Source organism: Salmo salar, chromosome ssa20 (assembly GCF_905237065.1).
Source record: "Salmo salar chromosome ssa20, Ssal_v3.1, whole genome shotgun sequence".
Classification (NCBI taxonomy): Eukaryota; Metazoa; Chordata; class Actinopteri; order Salmoniformes; family Salmonidae; genus Salmo; species Salmo salar.
In genome coordinates, this window is record NC_059461.1 from 94,706,581 (window position 1) to 94,724,575 (window position 17,995).

The 17,995-nt window shown below is 44.9% G+C and overlaps 1 protein-coding gene across 3 annotated transcripts in view; it reads left to right on the top strand.

The window, feature by feature from the left end:
* trpc6b (transient receptor potential cation channel, subfamily C, member 6b) overlaps positions 1 to 17,575 on the top strand; it is a 52,504-nt gene extending 34,929 nt beyond the window's left edge. The window contains exons 6-11 of one of the 3 annotated variants that reach the window (XM_045704167.1): positions 1,437 to 1,701; positions 2,594 to 2,789; positions 12,534 to 12,752; positions 13,177 to 13,233; positions 13,392 to 13,467; positions 17,238 to 17,575. In XM_045704167.1, coding sequence (XP_045560123.1) covers positions 1,437 to 1,701; positions 2,594 to 2,789; positions 12,534 to 12,752; positions 13,177 to 13,233; positions 13,392 to 13,467; positions 17,238 to 17,389 — 965 coding nt within the window. In that variant the 3' untranslated portion in view covers positions 17,390 to 17,575. Of the gene's footprint in view, positions 1 to 1,436; positions 1,702 to 2,593; positions 2,790 to 12,533; positions 12,885 to 13,176; positions 13,234 to 13,378; positions 13,468 to 17,237 lie in introns of all 3 variants that reach the window. The other 2 variants (XM_014163712.2, XM_045704168.1) reach the window with 2 other exon arrangements.
* Positions 17,576 to 17,995: the final 420 nt, after the last annotated feature.

Below are 17,995 nucleotides of genomic sequence, written 5' to 3' on the forward strand. Positions count from 1 at the left end.
TTAAGCCATTTTGCCACAACTTTGGAAGTATGCTTGGGGTCATTGTCCATTTGGAAGACCCATTTGCGACCAAGCTTTAACATCCTGACTGATGTCTTGAGATGTTGCTTCAATATATCCACATAATTTTCCTACCTCATGATGCCATCTATTTTGTGAAGTGCACCAGTCCCTCCTGCAGCAAAGCAAGATTATGCTGCCACCCCCGTGCTTCACGGTTGGGATGGTGTTCTTCGGCTTGCAAGCCTCCCCCTTTTTCTTCCAAACATAACGATGGTCATTAAGGCCAAACAGTTCTATTTTTGTTTCATCAGACCAGAGGACATTTCCCCAAAAAGTCCGATCTTTGTCCCCATTTGCAGTTGCAAACCGTAGTCTGGCTATTTTATGGCGGTTTTGGAGCCAGTGGCTTCTTCCTTGTGGGACTTGTTTTACTGTGGATATACAGTAGATACTTTTGTACCTGTTTCCTCCAGCATCTTCACAAGGTCCTTTGCCTTTGTTCAGGGATTGATTTGCACTTTTTGCACCAAAGTTCGTTCATCTCTAGGAGACAGAACGTGTCTCCTTCCTGAGCGGCATGACAGCTGCGTGGTCCCATGGTGTTTATACTTGCGTACTATTGTTTGTACAGATGAACGTGGTACCTTCAGGCGTTTGGGATTTGCTCCCAAGGATGAACCAGACTTGTGGAGGTCTACAATTTTTTTTCTGAGGTCTTGGCTGATTTCTTTTGATTTTCCCATGATGTCAAGCAAAGAGGCATTGAGTTTGAAGGTAGGCCTTGAAATACATCCTCAAGTACACCTCCAATTGACTCAAATTATGTCAATTAGCCTATCAGAAGCTTCTAAGGCCATGACATCATTTTCTGGAATTTTCCAAGCTGTTTAAAGGTACAGTCAACATAGTGTATGTAAACTTCTGACCCACTGGAATTGTGATACAGTGCATTATAAGTGAAATAATCTGTCTGTAAACAATTGTTGGAAAAATGACTTGTGTCATGCAGAAAGTAGATGTCCTAACCGACTTGCCAAAACTATAGTTTGTTAACAAGAAATTTGTGGAATGGTTGAAAAACGAGTTTTAATGACTCCAACCTAAGTGTATGTAAACTTCTGACTTCAACTGTATGTTAAATATCTATTTCCTGGTGTCACATATGTTAGAGTGATTACAGTATTTTGGCCCCTCAGTGTTCTGTCTTTGACCTCTGTGATCCTCCTCTGCTACTGGGCTATTTCAGTACAACAGTGTGGGAACCTCCATCCCTTCACTGTGATGGGATGTAGACAAGACACATCAAACTGATGGCAATGGGATCAGTCTACCTGAACCTTATGTGATTGAGCCACACTTCTCATCTCCATGGAAAAAGTGCTGAATGATACAACAATCTCTGTATCTCTTTCTCTCTCTTTCTCTCTCTCTAGCCCGTAATAACTGGGTTCCCTCGGACCCCCAGATCATCTCAGAGGGTCTGTATTCCATCGCTGTGGTACTGAGCTTCTCTCGCATCGCCTACATCCTCCCAGCTAATGAGAGTTTCGGGCCCCTGCAGATATCTCTGGGACGCACGGTGAAAGATATCTTCAAGTTCATGGTGATCTTCATCATGGTTTTTGTGGCCTTCATGTTTGGAATGTTCAATCTCTACTCATACTACCTGGGAGCCAAGCAGAACGACGCCTTCACCACGTGAGTTATGTAATTATGGAGGAATTGGGATACATACAGTGCCGCCGGAAAGTATTCAGAGCCCTTATAACACATTCTCATCCAGGTCTAATACATTCTGATCCATGTCTAATGCATTCTGATCCAGGTCTAATACATTCTCATCCAGGTCTAATACATTCTCATCCAGGTCTAATACATCCTGATCCAGGTCTAATACATCCTGATCTTGGTCTAATACATTCTGATCCAGGTCTAATACATTCTGATCCAGGTCTAATACATTCTGATCCAGGTCTAATACATTCTGATCCAGGTCTAATTCATTCTGATCCACGTCTAATTCATTCTGATCCAGGTCTAACACATTCTGATCCAGGTCTAACACATTCTGATCCAGGTCTAATTCATTCTGATCCATGTCTAATACAATCTGATCCAGGTCTAATACATTCTGATCCAGGTCTAATTCATTCTGATCCATGTCTAACACATTCTGATCCAGGTCTAATACATTCTGATCCAGGTCTAATACATTCTGATCCAGGTCTAATACATTCTGATCCAGGTATAACACATTCTCATCCAGGTCTAATACATTCTGATCTTGGTCTAATACATTCTGATCCAGGTCTAATACATTCTGATCCAGGTATAACACATTCTCATCCAGGTCTAATACATTCTGATCCATGTCTGATACATTCTGATCCACGTCTAATACATTCTTATCCAGGTTTAAATAACACATTCTGATCCAGGTCTAATACATTCTGATCCACGTCTAACACATTCTGATCCAGGTCTAATAAATTCTGATCCAGGTCTAATACATTCTGATCCATGTCTAATACATTCTGATCCATGTCTAATACACTGATCTCCGATCTCTTTCCCTTTTCGCCCCTTCCAGGATTGAGGAAAGCTTCAAGACGTTATTCTGGGCCATATTTGGCCTGTCCGAAGTCAAGTCAGTGAAGATCAACAATGGCCATAAGTTTATCGAGAATATAGGCTATATCCTTTATGGGGTTTATAACGTCATCATGGTGATCGTCCTGCTCAACATGCTCATTGCCATGATCAATAACTCCTTCCAGGAAATAGAGGTAACTAATGAATGAATTAATAATTGATTGTCCCTTAGGGAAAATAGAGGTAATAAGGCTCTGGTCATGATACTTCTTAACATGTTATACTGATCATGTATGAGGAATTTGCAGGGTATAGTTAGTATAACATTTACTATAAGGCCCTGCGATAGACTAACATCTGGTCCAGGGGGTGTACTGGTACATCAAGCTGTCTCACTACAGAAACAGGAGATAGACTAGTGTCCTGGTACATCAAGCTGTCTCACTACAGAAACAGGAGATAGACTAGTGTCCTGGTACATCAAGCTGCCTCACTACAGAAACAGGAGATAGACTAGTGTCCTGGTACATCAAGCTGTCTCACTACAGAAACAGGAGATAGACTAGTGTCCTGTCCAGGGGGTGTCCTGGTACATCAAGCTGTCTCTCTACAGAAACAGGAGATAGACTAGTGTCCTGTCCAGGGGGTGTACTGGTACATCAAGCTGCCTCACTACAGAAACAGGAGATAGACTAGTGTCCTGTCCAGGGGGTGTCCTGGTACATCAAGCTGTCTCTCTACAGAAACAGGAGATAGACTAGTGTCCTGTCCAGGGGGTGTACTGGTACATCAAGCTGCCTCACTACAGAAACAGGAGATAGACTAGTGTCCTGTCCAGGGGGTGTCCTGGTACATCAAGCTGTCTCTCTACAGAAACAGGAGATAGACTAGTGTCCTGTCCAGGGGGTGTACTGGTACATCAAGCTGCCTCACTACAGAAACAGGAGATAGACTAGTGTCCTGTCCAGGGGGTGTCCTGGTACATCAAGCTGTCTCTCTACAGAAACAGGAGATAGACTAGTGTCCTGTCCAGGGGGTGTACTGGTACATCAAGCTGTATCCTGATAGGCTCCTGCTCCTATGAGCCACTGTGTTTCGGAGGACATTACTTTTACATTTTAGTCATTTAGCAAACGCTCTTATCCAGAGCGACTTACAGTAGTGAATGCATTAAAAAAAAATCCCCCGTACTGGCCCCCCATGGGAATAGAAGCCACAACCCTGGCGTTGCAAACACCATGCTCTACCAACTGAGCCACAGGGAGCTTGATATTATTTACTATTAGAACATGCAAATCTACATTCCACACAATAATGGTATACGAAATAGACACAGTTATTTAACATCTTCTGTATGCTGCTTTAATCAATATGGCTCCATTGTGAAGCCACCATTTTGTAGATGTATTGTTGTAGGCTACAATTGCATGCTTGGCTGTTGTTAATTCATCTCCCATCAGATAACATGTAAGCACCAGAATACAGCACTGCAGCTTCCATCTAATCTACTATATGGTGTCTGATTCTGTGGAGGCTGTGGGTTAATGAGAGGCGTTGCAAGGTCTCGTTCCAAATGAGGCTGTGGGTTAATGAGAGGCGTTGCAAGGCCTCGTTCCAAATGAGGCTGTGGGTTAATGAGAGGCGTTGCAAGGCCTCGTTCCAAATGAGGCTGTGGGTTAATGAGGGGCGTGGCAAGGCCTCGTTCCAAATGAGGCTGTGGGTTAATGAGGGGCGTGGCAAGGTCTCGTTCCAAATGAGGCTGTGGGTTAATGAGAGGCGTTGCAAGGCCTCGTTCCAAATGAGGCTGTGGGTTAATGAGAGGCGTTGCAAGGCCTCGTTCCAAATGAGGCTGTGGGTTAATGAGGGGCGTGGCAAGGTCTCGTTCCAAATGAGGCTGTGGGTTAATGAGAGGCGTTGCAAGGTCTCGTTCCAAATGAGGCTGTGGGTTAATGAGAGGCGTTGCAAGGCCTCGTTCCAAATGAGGCTGTGGGTTAATGAGAGGCGTTGCAAGGCCTCGTTCCAAATGAGGCTGTGGGTTAATGAGGGGCGTGGCAAGGCCTCGTTCCAAATGAGGCTGTGGGTTAATGAGAGGCGTGGCAAGGCCTCGTTCCAAATGAGGCTGTGGGTTAATGAGGGGCGTGGCAAGGTCTCGTTCCAAATGAGGCTGTGGGTTAATGAGAGGCGTTGCAAGGCCTCGTTCCAAATGAGGCTGTGGGTTAATGAGGGGCGTGGCAAGGCCTCGTTCCAAATGAGGCTGTGGGTTAATGAGGGGCGTGGCAAGGTCTCGTTCCAAATGAGGCTGTGGGTTAATGAGAGGCGTTGCAAGGCCTCGTTCCAAATGAGGCTGTGGGTTAATGAGGGGCGTGGCAAGGTCTCGTTCCAAATGAGGCTGTGGGTTAATGAGAGGCGTTGCAAGGCCTCGTTCCAAATGAGGCTGTGGGTTAATGAGGGGCGTGGCAAGGCCTCGTTCCAAATGAGGCTGTGGGTTAATGAGGGGCGTGGCAAGGTCTCGTTCCAAATGAGGCTGTGGGTTAATGAGAGGCGTTGCAAGGCCTCGTTCCAAATGAGGCTGTGGGTTAATGAGGGGCGTGGCAAGGCCTCGTTCCAAATGAGGCTGTGGGTTAATGAGGGGCGTGGCAAGGTCTCGTTCCAAATGAGGCTGTGGGTTAATGAGAGGCGTTGCAAGGCCTCGTTCCAAATGAGGCTGTGGGTTAATGAGGGGCGTGGCAAGGTCTCGTTCCAAATGAGGCTGTGGGTTAATGAGGGGCGTGGCAAGGTCTCGTTCCAAATGAGGCTGTGGGTTAATGAGAGGCGTTGCAAGGTCTCGTTCCAAATGAGGCTGTGGGTTAATGAGAGGCGTGGTAAGGCCTCGTTCCAAATGGTACCCTATTCTCCTTATGGTGCACTACATTTCAGGGTTCATAGGGCTCTGGTCTATAGGGTAGCATTTGTGATGCACACCAACTATTTCTGGGTAATTACAAATGCTTTGAGCCACATAGATAAGGTCATTTTAGAATGATTTAGTTTCATACTGTCTTCTGAGTAAAAATGAATTCAGTGAATTATTGTCTGTTGCGATGGTAATTGCAGCTACTTACAGGGTTGGAAGAGGAAATGAAATCCTCTCTCATCCAGTTTAGAGGCCGCAGCTTCTCCACCGTTGGGTCACATTAGGATGTTTGGATCTGGTATTGGGCGTGTACCAAATGGCACCCTGTTCTCTATAAAGTGTCCTTCTTTAGACCAGAGCCATATGGACCCGGCTCAAATGTAGTGTACTATATAGGGAAGAAGGTGTCATTTGGGATGCAAACATTGGCTATCATAACCATCCATTTCAATCAGGTTGTTATGGCTCTCCCACTCAATGCTTTTAGTATTTACCTCTGGACAATTATTATGGATGTAAAAGGGGAAATGGTTATTTCTGAAAGCCAGAAGCTTGGAATTATGTTATATAACTGATTATTGTTGTTTTAGAGTTGATGATTGTTTCTATATACTCAGTTCCCTTTCAGTTGGTCAACTCACTGCAACACAGCTGTGTGGCGTTTGTGCTAGCGCCCTCTACTGAAGAACATTAGAATCACGCTTGACAGGGCCAATGGACACGGTGCCTCACTGGAAGCACCGCCTTCCACTGGAAGCACCTCCTTCCACAGGGGATAAAAGTGAGGCACAAATTAATTTGCCGTGACAACAGTACCACCAAAGTGGCAGGGGTACATCAGAGTAGACTCAAACACATTGTTTCTACCCCACAGTGTTAAGATACATTTGTCGTGTCTTTCGCATCGTTAAAACTGAAGACTTATTTATCAAATAACTCTCTGTAATTATTATTACGCGATTAAACTGATTAATCATGTAACTGTAATTAACTAGGAAGTCGGGGCACCAAGGAAAATATTCAGATTACAAAGTTAGAATTTTCCTAATATAACTTTCAGATATTTTAATATCTGATCAATTAGTCTTCTAATTAATGAATTATTCTTTACCTCACGTTAGTCTCATTCCAAACGTCGTAAATGATTGGTTATCTGCACGAACCCAGTCTTCACTATGAGTCATCCATATGTGTCCTAGTGGGATAAACCGGCATGGCGGCTTGTTAGACAAAAAGGGAAGTGGGGGTCGACTGAGATAAGAAAACACACAGTTGATAATTATAAAAATTGAAATGCTAATCCTTTGCATATGAATGCTCACTCATTCGGGAATAATTGCAATCAATATATATATCTACGCTCAGTGTGTCGTCCTGATATCTGTTGGAAAGTTAGTTTCTGTTGGAGAGTTTGTCTGCCCTCGCTCTCTCTCTCTCTCTCTCGTGGTTAGAATGGATAGTTCACAGTGACATTCATTCATGTCTTTATAGAATAGCTGTTTCGGCGGTTGTCGGTCTTCGCGTTCAATGATACCGAATTCCTAGCTGCAGACTAGTAATTAGTATCAAAGATTTGTTCTTGTTCTGTCGGTATCGATAGTCTTAGTTTCAACAAGCATTACAACCTTAGCTTATACTCAGGTTTTATGGTCTGGTCCCAAACCTTAGCCATCTCGTGGAAATCGAGGTAAGCTGGTCTCGTCTCAACCCTTAGCCCTCTCGTAATTGAGGTAAGCTCGGTCTGGAGTGGGAAAACCCATGTGGGGTTTTTATACGGAACATAGAAAAGGGCTGTCCCATGATGCCGGGTCCTGTCTGTGCCCCTGGGGGGCGTGCCAATGACTTAGTGAAACTTTAAACAGAAATACAATTCTCTCACATTAACATCATTACATAGCATCACATCATTTCACAAATAGTTTCATCTTTACTCATTCATTTTGTACAACAATTAGATGTAAGCCTCATACTTGAGACTCTTGTATAAACAGGGTTATGGTAATGTGGCTGTATTGTCTCTCATGAGTTTCACAAAATTGTACCAAACGGACCAGTTCGTAGCTGGATTCTTTACTGATCATTTATACCTTCTCCAGAACATAAATACTGTTCGGACCTCCAGTTCTGTGAGGTGGAAGAAATTCCTTTGTTCTCTCTATGAAAACTCACTCTCTCTGTATACTGTGGCCATGAGGAGATAATCTCCTCCAGGAATTTACAACCTCTCTGACCACAGCAGCCTGGGTGTAGGTGACAGAGAGAGATGGTACAGAGGTAGGGGGATGGTGCTCGCTGTGTCCAAAGAGGGCAACGTCATGACACATTGTTTTTGTCGCCCTGGATTTTGCAAACAGTGACATTGGCGTACAGGCTACAATTGCTTGTGCGTCCCCCATGTTTTTATAGCGTCATTAGGTCGACTGTTCTCGTTATGAGGGAGATTTCTTTCCTTCTCTAGAAGCAGGTGATCAGAATGGTTCCTATGTGAGAGGCCCAGGACAGCTGGTTCAGCCGATATTTCTTAGTTCTCAAAAGGGGCAGGACTTTGATTCCAATTTTTGACCTGTGTGCCCTGAACACCTCAGGATCTACAAATTCAGAATGCTCACGAACAGCCGGTTGTTACAGTCAGTGCACCCAGGCGATTGGTTCACTTCCAACAACCTGAAGGATGCATACTTTAACCTCTATGGGCTAGGTGGGACGCAAGCGTCCCACCCGTGGTGCACTCCATCAACAGCAGGTGCATTTCAAGAGCGGCAAATTTGAATCCAAATAAATGTCAAAATTCAAATTTTTCAAACATACAACTATTTTACACCCTTTGAAAGATAAACATCTCCTTAATCTAACCACGTTTTACGATTTCAAAAAGGTTTTACGGCGAAAGCATAAATTTAGAGTATGTTAGGACAGTACATTTACAAGAGTTGTGTGTAATGTTTTGTCAATTCAAAGACAGGGTCACCAAAACCATAAAACCAGCTAAAATGATGCACTAACCTTTTACAATCTCCATCAGATGACACTCCTAGGACATTATGTTAGACAATGCATGCATTTTTAGTTCTATCAAGTTCATATTTATATCCAAAAACAGCGTTTTACTATGGCATTGATGTTGAGGAAATCGTTTCCCTCCAATAACCGTCAGTCAAGTCAGCAACACAAATTAAATAATTAAAATTAGAAAACATTGGTAAAATATTATATTGTCATTTAAAGAATTATAGATTTACATCTCTTGAACGCAATCAACTTGCCAGATTTAAAAATAACCTTACTGGGAAATCACACTTTGCAATAATCTGAGCACTGCGCCTAGGAAAAATACGCGTTGCGATACAGACAAGCCGTCATGTTGGGGAGATCTAAAATCGAAAATACTATGTAAATAATCCATTACCTTTGATTCTCTTCATCAGATGTCACTTCCAGGTATCACAGGTCCATAACGAATGTAGTTTTGTTCAAAAAAGCTCATCATTTATGTCCAAAAATCTCCGTCTTGTTAGCACATGATCTAAGCCCGCCGGACTTCACTTCATGAACGAGAAGAAAAAATATATTTCCGTTCGTTCAAACATGTCAAACGTTGTATAGCATAAATCATTAGGGCCTTTTTTAACCAGAACATGAATAATATTCAAGGTGGACGAATGCATTCTCTTTTATAACGTATTGGAACGAGGGTACCCAACATGAACTCGCACGCCAGGTGTCTAATGGGCCATCATCGTTCCATGGCTCTTGTTCGGTCAGATCTCCCTCCAGAAGACTCAAAACACTTTGTAAAGGCTGGTGACATCTAGTGGAAGCAATAGGAAGTGCCAAAATATTCCTCAGCCCCTGTGTTTTTCAATGGCATAGGTTTAAAGGTAATACAACACATCAGGTATCCACTTCCTGTCAGAAAATGTCTCAGGGTTTTGCCTGCCAAATGAGTTCTGTTATACTCACAGACACCATTCAAACAGTTTTAGAAACTTTAGAGTGTTTTCTATCCATATATAATAAGTATATGCATATTCTAGTTACTGGGTAGGATTAGTAACCAGATTAAATCGGGTACATTTTTTTATCCAGCCATGCAAATACTGCCCCCTAGCCCTAACAGGTTAATGTGAACAAATATGCCCCTCACAGGAAGTTGCTGAGGTTCCGTTTCAAGGCTCTCGCCTACGAGTTTTTGGTCCTCCCTTTCAAGCTTTCCCTCATACTTTCACCAAAGTTGTGGAGCCGGATTTGGCACCTATGCGGATATTGGACTACCTGGACGATAGGCAAGTGGTAGCGGAGTCGAGGGAGTTGGTGGCGTTGCACACCTCTCTGCTGGTTTCCCATGTTCAGTGTCTGCAGCTGTTTGACTCCATCTCAGCGCATTCTGCTTCTGGGTCTCAAGTTAGACTCAGTCGAGAATTCTTGTCCCCGCAGAGGGAGACCGGTTTCTCGGCTTTGCTTGGCCCAGTTTCATCTGGATTGCGTTTTTCGCCAGTGACTAGATCTATTGGGGTTGATGGCTTCTATATCAACAGACAGGGAGGGGTATGGTCTCACCTCCTTTTGTCCTTGGCTCGCTCCCTACTGCTGTGGAGCAGTACACCCTTTTCCTCGCTCCGGGTGACGTATCTCCCCGGGCGCCTCAACACGGTGCAGATATGTAATCCGGGGGGGGAGGAGGCGGCTGCACCCCTGGGTGGTTTCCCAGATATGGGAAATGTCCGACAAATTCTCCGTATGTGATCTCTGTTGGGAACGGATGCTCTCGTGAACCAGTGGCCTCAGACCTGATTAATTCCACGCTGGAGAGGGTGCGTCAGAGACGAGTTGTCATTGATCCTTGTGGCTCCCTGTTGGCCCCAAACGACCTTGGTTCGTGGAGATCATTCACCTTTTAGGAGCCGTGGCAACGCAACTCTCGCAACCTTGGCCGGAGATCAGTGGGCCCTGAAAGATCCAATCTGATGGCAAGGGGGTTTACCTCTGAACGTTATTGCTACTAAACAGTCTGCAAGGGCACCCTCAACTAGAGGGTTGTATGGATATAAGAGGCAGGTGTTGAAGCTTTGGTGCCAAAATAAAGGACTTGCTCCTTTTCTCTGGTGGACATTTTAATGTTCCTAAAGGTGCTTTTCAAGCGGGGTTCATTCTCTGAAGGTGTATATGGGAGCTATTTCAGCGTGTCATGTGGGAATTGATGGTGCCACATCCCCTGGAGGTGCGGTTATTAAAAGGAGTGTGCCGTATCAGGCCGGTTCCTAGCCCACTTGGGATTTGGCTTTGGATGTGCTGTGTGAGGCCCCTTTTGGACCAATGGAGTCTGTGGATCTTTGGCCTCGGCTCAACGATTTGGGGATCTCCACGCGTTATCCATTCACCCTTACTTGTTTGAAGTTCACCCTTGGCGACTCTAAGACGACATTGCCTCCTAATGCGGCCTTCGCCCCTTAAGGTCATAACTATGTCCTACAGTCTCTAGCTTTTCCGCTTTTTCCCTATTCACCTCCTCCGTTTGCTTCTGAGTAGCAGCGGAGGTTACATGCCCTGTGTCCGGTACGAGCTTTAGCATGTAAAATGAGCGGACCAGGGGTGTCCGTTTATGTGACCAAATTTTGGTCTGTTTTGCTAATCTAGCTTGTGGTGGAGTGTTTTGTAAGCAGCGTCTCTCCTACTGGATTGTGGAGGCTATTTATCTGACATATGACAGCAGAAGGCAGGAATTACCTAACGGTATTGTGCACACACCACTAGAGATTTGGCGGCTTCTTGGGCCTCGTTTAAAGAGAGGTAGGTGAGTTGGGCCTCGTTTAAAGAGAGGTAGGTGAGTTGGGCCTCGTTTAAAGAAAGGCAGGTGAGTTGGGCCTCGTTTAAAGAGAGGCAGGTGAGTTGGGCCTCGTTTAAAGAGAGGTAGGTGAGTTGGGCCTCGTTTAAAGAGAGGTAGGTGAGTTGGGCCTCGTTTAAAGAGAGGTAGGTGAGTTGGGCCTCGTTTAAAGAGACGTAGGTGAGTTGGGCCTCGTTTAAAGAGAGGTAGGTGAGTTGGGCCTCGTTTAAAGAGAGGTAGGTGAGTTGGGCCTCGTTTAAAGAGAGGTAGGTGAGTTGGGCCTCGTTTAAAGAGAGGTAGGTGAGTTGGGCCTCGTTTAAAGAGAGGTAGGTGAGTTGGACCTCGTTTAAAGAGAGGTAGGTGAGTTGGGCCTCGTTTAAAGAGAGGTAGGTGAGTTGGGCCTCGTTTAAAGAGACGTAGGTGAGTTGGGCCTCGTTTAAAGAGAGGTAGGTGAGTTGGGCCTCGTTTAAAGAGAGGTAGGTGAGTTGGGCCTCGTTTAAAGAGAGGTAGGTGAGTTGGGCCTCGTTTAAAGAGAGGTAGGTGAGTTGGGCCTCGTTTAAATAGAGGTAGGTGAGTTGGGCCTCGTTTAAAGAGACGTAGGTGAGTTGGGCCTCGTTTAAAGAGAGACAGGTGAGTTGGGCCTCGTTTAAAGAGAGGTAGGTGAGTTGGGCCTCGTTTAAAGAGACGTAGGTGAGTTGGGCCTCGTTTAAAGAGAGGTAGGTGAGTTGGGCCTCGTTTAAAGAGAGGTAGGTGAGTTGGGCATCCCCACACACTGTTGTGAGGTTTTATCTCTTGGATGTCATTGTTCCCAGTGTAAGCCGCAGGGTGCTTACGACTGGGGCAGGAGAGGGTAGTTAGGCAGCTAGCAAACACCGGGTACCGCAGGTTTTCCAGTCAGGTTGGAACTCTGGGTAGTCTGCCGTGGGCCATTTCATCTTGCGTCCCCCGGGGTTGTGGCTTGGTGTGTGATTTTTTTTTTGTCTCCCTCCTTCAGGGAACAGTAGCTATAATCATAACTGTAGGCTCTCTGCATTAACCCCTACCTTCCCTTCTCCTCCCCTCCTCTCCCCTCCCCTCGTCTCCTCTCCCCTCCCTTCTCCTCCCCACCCCCCCCACCCCTTCTCTCCTCCCCACCTCCCCCACCCCTTCTCTCCTCCCTACCTCCCCCCACCCCTTCTCCCCTCCCATTTCCTCCCCACCTCCCCTCTCCTCTCCTCTCCCCAGGATGACGCTGATGTAGAGTGGAAGTTTGCCCGGGCTAAGCTATGGTTCTCCTACTTTGAGGAAGGTGGGACATTACCTGTCCCCTTTAACCTGGTTCCCAGTCCCAAGTCCATCATTGCCCTGGTGCTGGGGCTAAGAGACCTCATTCTGAAGGCTCTCAACAGACACAAGCGCTGTCACAATGAAGATACAGAGCTCAATAAGGTGAACCTCACAATCGTGCTCACTCTCACACACCTCTCTCTCTCTCTCTCTCTCTCTCTCACACACCTCTCTCTCTCTCTCTCTCTCTCTCTCTCTCTCTCTCTCTCTCTCTCTCTCTCTCTCATAGCAATTGAGCCTGTGGATGACGTTATCTACATGGATACACTGTCAGAATCATCCAGAATCATCCAGCCTATAGACGATAGATGTATGTCCTAGCTCTATACTGTGGTTTCCTACACCCGTATTAGAAGTTGTACTGGACTAAATGTAATTATCAATATTGGAAACCCACCCCTTTTTTTTGTGTACTGTGCCCTCTAGTGTCCTGTTGGAAAAGTGCAGCTTTACTTTGTTATTTATTTTGTGATAAATTGTTGAATTTACACGTTATTAACATTATTAATGAAGTATTGTTTGATTGTGTCTGAAACTGCAGTTGGATCATCATAAGAATTCAACTGTTGGAGGTCTGGCTTGTCCAAGTCGGCACCAGGTAAGTAGACCTATAGAAGTAGTATTTTCACGTCACGCTGTTTAGTTCCATAGGTTTTTATCACCATAAGGCATAGCATACTTTACTCATTTTTATACTTTATACAAGCTTTTACAATAATCATGTTGTTTTCCTCTTTTTTTTCTTCTACTTCACAGAAGATAATGAAACGCCTCATCAAGAGATATGTGATAAAAGCACAGATCAATAAAGACAGTGACGAAGTGAATGAAGGTGTGAGGGAGACCCTTTCTATTGGACTGTTTTCTATCTGATAATGCAGCAGTGGACCTGGTGTTAGATGGGCCGTCATTCTGATAATGCAGCAGTGGACCTGGTGTTAGACGGGCCGTCATTCTGATAATGCAGCAGTGGACCTGGTGTTAGACGGGCCGTCATTCTGATAATGCAGCAGTGGACCTGGTGTTAGACGGGCCGTCATTCTGATAATACAGCAGTGGACCTGGTGTTAGACGGGCCGTCATTCTGATAATGCAGCAGTGGACCTGGTGTTAGACGGGCCGTCATTCTGATAATGCAGCAGTGGACCTGGTGTTAGACGGGCCGTCATTCTGATAATGCAGCAGTGGACCTGGTGTTAGACGGGCCGTCATTCTGATAATGCAGCAGTGGACCTGGTGTTAGACTGAATACCTTTTCCTGGTCAGAGAGATTTAAGGCAAATCTCACAAATAGTTACAGTGAGGGGGGAAAAAAAGTATTTGATCCCCTGCTGATTTTGTACGTTTGCCCACTGACAAAGAAATGATCAGTCTATAATTTTAATGGTTTATTTGAACAGTGAGAGACAGAATAACAACAAAAACATCCAGAAAAACGCATGTAAAAAATGTTATAAAATTATTAGCATTTTAATGAGGGAAATACATATTTTAACCCTCTGCAAAACATGACTTAGTACTTGGTGGCAAAATCCTTGTTGGCAATCACAGAGGTCAGACGTTTCTTGTAGTTGGCCACCAGGTTTGCACACATCTCAGGAGGGATTTTGTCCCACTCCTCTTTGCAGATCTTCTCCAAGTCATTAAGGTTTGGAGGCTGACGTTTGGCAACTCGAACCTTCAGCTCCCTCCACAGATTTTCTATGGGATTAAGGTCTGGAGACTGGCTAGGCCACTCCAGGACCTTAATGTGCTTCTTCTTAAGCCACTCCTTTGTTGCCTTGGCTGTGTGTTTTGGGTCATTGTCATGCTGGAATATCCATCCACGACCCATTTTTTTTGCAAGGAGTCATGATCATGGAAATGGTCTGTAATACAGCAGAAAAAGGAGTCGTGAATACAATAAACGCAGCATAGGGAAATAAACATGTAATACTATGAATAAAGGCAACAGGAACAGAAATAGAGTAATTACAATAGCCAAAGTCGTGACAGTGATAAATAGACTGATCTCTGATCTGGCAGGAGACATTGCTTGCTGTTTGGGGGTTTTAAGCTGAGTTTCTGTCTAGCACTTTGTGACATCTGCAGATGTAAAAAGGGATTTATATATATATATATATATATATATATATATTTCACCTTCGGAAAGTATTCAGACCCCTTGATGAGACTAGGTGAGTAACTAACAGGTGAAATCAATGAACACAAATGAAAGACGGGGCTACGTTCAACAACACAATGAAACAGAACACAAGGTTGACTAAGAAAATAAATACACAACCTTACAGTATGTTAAGTAATGTGGGCCAGGGCTGCAGTCAGCCAGTCAGCCAGTCAGCCAGTCAGCTAGTCAGCCAGTCAGCCAGTCAGCCAGTCAGCCAGCCAGCCGGCCAGTCAGTCAGCCAACCAGCCGGCCAGTCAGTCAGCCAGGTTGACTAAGAAAATAAATACAGAACCTTACAATCAATCTACATACAATACGCCATACTGACAAAGCATAGAAATGTTTGTAGAAATGTTTGCTAATTTATTAAAAATAAAAAACAGAAATATAGCATTTACATAAGTATTCAGACCCTTTACTCAGTACTTTGTTGAAGCACCTTTGGCATCGACTACAGCCTCGACTCTAATTGGGTATGATGCTACAAGCTTGGCACACCTGTATTTGGGGAGTTTCTCCCATTCTTCTCTGCAGATCCTCTCAAGCTCTGTCAGGTTGGATGGGGAGCGTCGCTGCACAGCTATTTTCAGGTCTCTCCAGAGATGTTCGATCGGGTTCAAGTCCAGGCTCTGGCTGGGCCACTCAAGGACATTCAGAGACTTGCCACTCCTGCATTGTCTTGGCTGTGTGCTTGGGGTCACTGTCCTGTTGGAAGGTGAACCTTCACCCCAGTCTGAGGTCCTGAGTGCTCTGGAGCAAGTTTCCATCAAGGATCTCTCTGTACTTTTCTCCGTTCATCTTTCCCTTCGATCCTGACTAATCTCCCAGTCCCTGCCGCTGAAAAACATCCCCACAGCATGATGCTGCCATCACCATGCTTCACCGTAGAGATGGTGCCAGGTTTCCTCCAGACGTGACGCTTGGCATTCAGGCCAAAGAGTTCATTCTTGGTTTCATCAGACCAGAGAATCTTGTTTCTCATCGTCTGAAAGTCTTCAGGTGCCTTTTGGCAAACTCGAAGCGGGCTGTCATGTGTCTTTTACTGAGGAGTGGCTTTCATCTGGCTACTTTACTGCAAAGGCCTGATTTGTGGAGTGCTGCAGGAATGACTGTCCTTCTGGAAGGCTCTCCCATCTCCACAGAGGAACTCTGGAGCTCTGTCAGAGTGACGATCTGGTTCTCAGTCACCTCCCTGGCGAAGGCCCTTCTCCCCTGATTGCTCAGTTTGGCCGGGCGGCCAGCTCTAGGAAGAGTCTTGGTGGTTCCAAACTTCTTCCATTTAAGAATGATGGAGGCCACTGTGTTCTTGGGGAGCTTCAATGCTGCAGAAATGTTTTACTACCCTTCCCCAGATTTGTGCCTCGACACAATCCTGTCTCGGAACTCCACGGACAATTCCTTCAACCTCAGATTGGTTTTTGCTCTGACATTCACTGTCAACTGTGGGACCTTATATAGACAGGTGTGTGCCTTTCCAAATCATGTCCAATCAATTGAATTTACCACAGGTGAACTCCAATCAAGTTGTAGAAACATCTCAAGGATGATAAATGGAAACAGGATGGACCTGAGCTCAATTTTGAGTCTCATAGCAAAGGGTCTGAATACTGTTTCAGTTGTTTTATATTTAATACATTTGCTAAAATTCTAAAAAATTAGCTGTCACTTCTTCATTATGGTGTATTGTGTGTAGATTGCTGAGGATTTATTTTTATTTAATCCATTTTAGAATAAGTCTGTAACGTAACAAAATGTGGAAAAAGTCAAGGGTTCTGAACACTTTCCCGAAGGCATGTACATATGAAATGGGTAAAGCAGTATGTAAACATTATTGACGTGACTAGTGTTCCATAGTGATGGAAGAGCATGCATTGGGCCTGGCTAGCCAGATGTTAGATGTTCTTAGCCAATCAGAGGTTGCATGATTAGCTCATGCACAGAGGGTGGGGCGAGTGGGCAGCTGCTGATTGGCTGAGGAGAGTAGGAGGGCCAAACATATAAACAAATCAGCAAAGAACACAGTGAATGAAATAGTCCTGTATCATACTCAGCAGGTGGAATTGGCTACATATGGATTGTTGTTTTACTGTAATCTGTATGTAACCGATGTGAAATGGCTAGCTAGTTAGCGGTGGTGCGCGCTAAATACCGTGGCCAATATAGGCAGAGGGCTGTTCTTAGGCACGATGCTGGATGTAGACAATCAACATCCAGGATCCAAATGACCTGTTTTATAAAGCAACAGAGGGCCTAGATCTTGGGCTGCAGGTTGAGTTCTCTCTTCAAGGGCACATCAGATAAAGCCATTCTATAAATTCATTGCAGATCATCTGTCAGCTGACTAAGGGACAAATTCAACATCCCCCAAAAATGTATGAATGCAGTCTGTACCCCTCATTTGAGACCTCTTTCCCCCCCCCCTCTCTGTCTCCCAGGAGAGCTGAAGGAGATTAAACATGACATCTGTAGTTTACGCTACGAACTCCTGGAGCAGAAGAACCACAATATGGAGGAGTTGGCTGAGCTGATCCGGAGACTGGGAGAGAAGATACCTGCAGAGCAGCAGAGGCATCAGGGTCAGATATAGGTGTATGTATCCTATATCATCTAGGATCTATGATGAGTGAGCTGATCCGGAGACTGGGAGAGAAGATACCTGCCAAACATTATACCTATTTCCATGACACATAGACTGAGTTCAGGTGAAAGCTATGATCCCTTATTGATGTCACTTGTTAAATCCACTTCAATCAGTGTAGATGAAGGGGAGGATGACGGGTTAAAGAAGGATTTTTAAGCCTCGAGACAATTGAGACATGGATTGTGTCTGTGTGCCATTCAGAGGATGAATGGGCAAGACAAATATATTTAAGTGCCTTTGAACGGGGTATGGTAGTAGGTACCAGGCGCACCAGTTTGTGTCAAGAACTACAACGCTGCAGGGTTTTTCACACTCAACAGTTTCCCGTGTGTATCAAGAATGGTCCACCACCCAAAGGACATCCAGCCAACTTGACACAACTGTGGGAAGCATTGGGGTCAACATGGGCCAGCATCCCTGTGGAACGCTTTCAACACCTTGTAGAGTCCGTGTCCTGATGAATTGAGACTGTTCTGAGGACAAAAGGGGGTGGTGCAACTCAATATTAGGAAGGTGTTCTTAATGTTTTGTCCCACTCAGTGTATAAGAGAT